The sequence below is a fragment of the Dromiciops gliroides genome, chromosome 2 (genome assembly GCF_019393635.1).
Source record: "Dromiciops gliroides isolate mDroGli1 chromosome 2, mDroGli1.pri, whole genome shotgun sequence".
NCBI lineage: Eukaryota > Metazoa > Chordata > Mammalia > Microbiotheria > Microbiotheriidae > Dromiciops > Dromiciops gliroides.
The window spans coordinates 179,776,352-179,778,566 of record NC_057862.1 but is presented as its reverse complement, the minus strand read 5'-3'; the positions used below and the strand labels follow the sequence as shown (position 1 = coordinate 179,778,566).

The 2,215-nt window shown below is 44.0% G+C and overlaps 1 protein-coding gene across 1 annotated transcript; it reads right to left on the bottom strand.

Annotated features, from left to right (window-relative positions):
* Window positions 1–697: 697 nt before the first annotated feature.
* On the bottom strand, window positions 698–1,357 carry RNASE10 (ribonuclease A family member 10 (inactive)). Its single transcript, XM_043980516.1, has one exon. The coding sequence runs from the start codon at window positions 1,355–1,357 to the stop codon at window positions 698–700; it is 660 nt and encodes a 219-aa protein (XP_043836451.1).
* Between the last annotated feature and the right edge of the window lie 858 nt (window positions 1,358–2,215).

The window sequence follows — 2,215 nt, the reverse complement described above, 5'->3', positions numbered from 1 at the left end:
GTTATCACATACTATAAGCACTTTAATTGCAACAAAAGTAGAAACTCAGTTTATCTCAACCAAACCCAAGTTTCTCCTGAAATAGAAATTCAGAGACTACCCCATTTATACCTGCCTTTCGATGTGGGGGAGAAGGTTGGTCAGGGGCAGAATCCCAACATTGACCTGCCTTTTCATTACCTCCCATGCCAAGAGAAAAAAAGGAAATTTAATGGCTTTGCTTCTCTTGCCCCCATCTTCTCAAGGGGTCAAAGCCCTCTAGGTAAACCCCACTTAACAGATGATCCTCACTAGGGTGATTGCTGAAGGGGTGATAAAAGCAGTGAGGGATGAGAACCCAGGTAGTCAGTACCTCTTCCCAGGGCCTTTCCAGAAAATCATTGAAAGTGTATGTGGAGGGGGCGGGAAGAGAAGGAAGAAAATGTTGGACAATTCTCTTGAAATTTCTTGACTTCTGTTTATTCATTTAGGAAGTGAGAGGGAAGGGGTGGGCAGAGGGGGAAGGAATAAGTATTTATACAGTACATACTATGTGCCAGGCACTGCACTAAGCACTTTTCACAAATATGATTTCATTTGAAGTAAGAGAGGTGGACTAGATAATCTGCATATTCTCCTTAGGACCTGGAGGTCAATTTTTCTAAGTCCTTAGGATGAGGCCCAACAGGAGAAATGAGAAGAAGAGATGCCTATATTATTAGGCATGTTCTTTAAAAGTCCGGGGTTCCATCCCATCACAGGCAATGATTATGTTCATGGTCATTGGAATGCTTTGGTATTTACACTGTTGAGAGGAGACCTTGTTATGGATCAGTTGACAGACAGTCAATTGCAAAGGTTCTCTGCTCTGGTGACAGTTATTCCCCTTTTCCTTACAAGGAATGCTTGGGGTGGCACAGATGGCTTTGATTTTGTCATAGCGCTCATGGATGAAGGTATGCTTCTCCTTACAGGTGCCCTTTGGCCCTGATAACTTCTGGGCCATCATAACATTGCAGTCCCTACTGTTTTTGAGCTGCCTGGAGTAGAATATAGCCTCCTTTTGAAACAGCTCCTCAGTTACTAGTGTCCCATGGCCTATAACTTCCTTTTCACCTGCCTCTGCAAATGACATTTTCACCTCATCTGATAGCATGTCATTCTTGCCAGGCTCCTGTAGTTCTGTAGCTTTGGTGCCTCCTATGTCATCTGTGGTCTCTGCCTCCTGCCATGAGTCAATGTCCCAGAGCTGGTTCAGCAGCTCTGGGCTGTCCTCTAGCTTTGTGGAAGCCAGCCAAAGCCCCAGGCCCAGCCCCAGGCCTAGCCCCAGCAGCAGCAGCAGCACTACAGGAAAGGTCTGCAGCAGGACTGACTTCATTTTTCCTGTGAGATAAGAAAGGGAAATAGAGTTAGAGAGAAGAGGGGTAGGAATTTGTTCTTTTTTTTTTTTAAACACACTCATTTCCCCAAATCCTCCCAGTCTTGTCCCTTGGTGTCCTCCTTTCCCCACATTCCCTCCTCCAGACATGACAAAGTATCCCTCTCTCCTTATGTTTCACATATCTCCAATGCTTTTTACTTTCCTTTCTGACTTTACTTTGGGATCTTCAGATCATGAACTTAGAACTGGAAGGGACTTTAGGAATGATTTCCTCCAACCTCCTCATTTTACAGATGAGGAAACAGAGGCACAGGGAGGTTAAATATTTTGCCTAGGCTCACACAGGTGTTAAGTGTTAGAAGCAGAATATGAATCCAGCTCCTCTGATTCAAGAGCCAGTGGCCTTTCTACTATAGCCTGCACTAACCTGAGACTATCATGGTCCTTGGGGCCTTCCCCTCTCCAGGTCTATGCTGTAGTTTCTACAGGAATAAGATCTGTCTCTTCCTCAGGTCGAAGAGGCTTTAGGGAATGTCTTTCTTCTATAGTTGAAGTTAGTGGAACAGTTGAAGTTGAGACTTTTTCTACATGTAATATATTAGTGGGGAAAGATGGAAGTCAGTCAAGTATTCCCTTAGAATATAAATGACTGCAACAACTCTGAGGTAGGCCAATAGTAACATAAATTCACATAAATGCACTTTTCTCTTCACAGTATAGTGAAAATGTGAACCTGGGATCATGGCTTTCCAAAGCTCTGAGTGACCCTTGCAGCAAGATTCTGTGAGGATAGGCCTTATTTCTTTCCCCTCATTGGTAGCAGACAGCCTTACCTTTCTAACATCTGAGCAATAT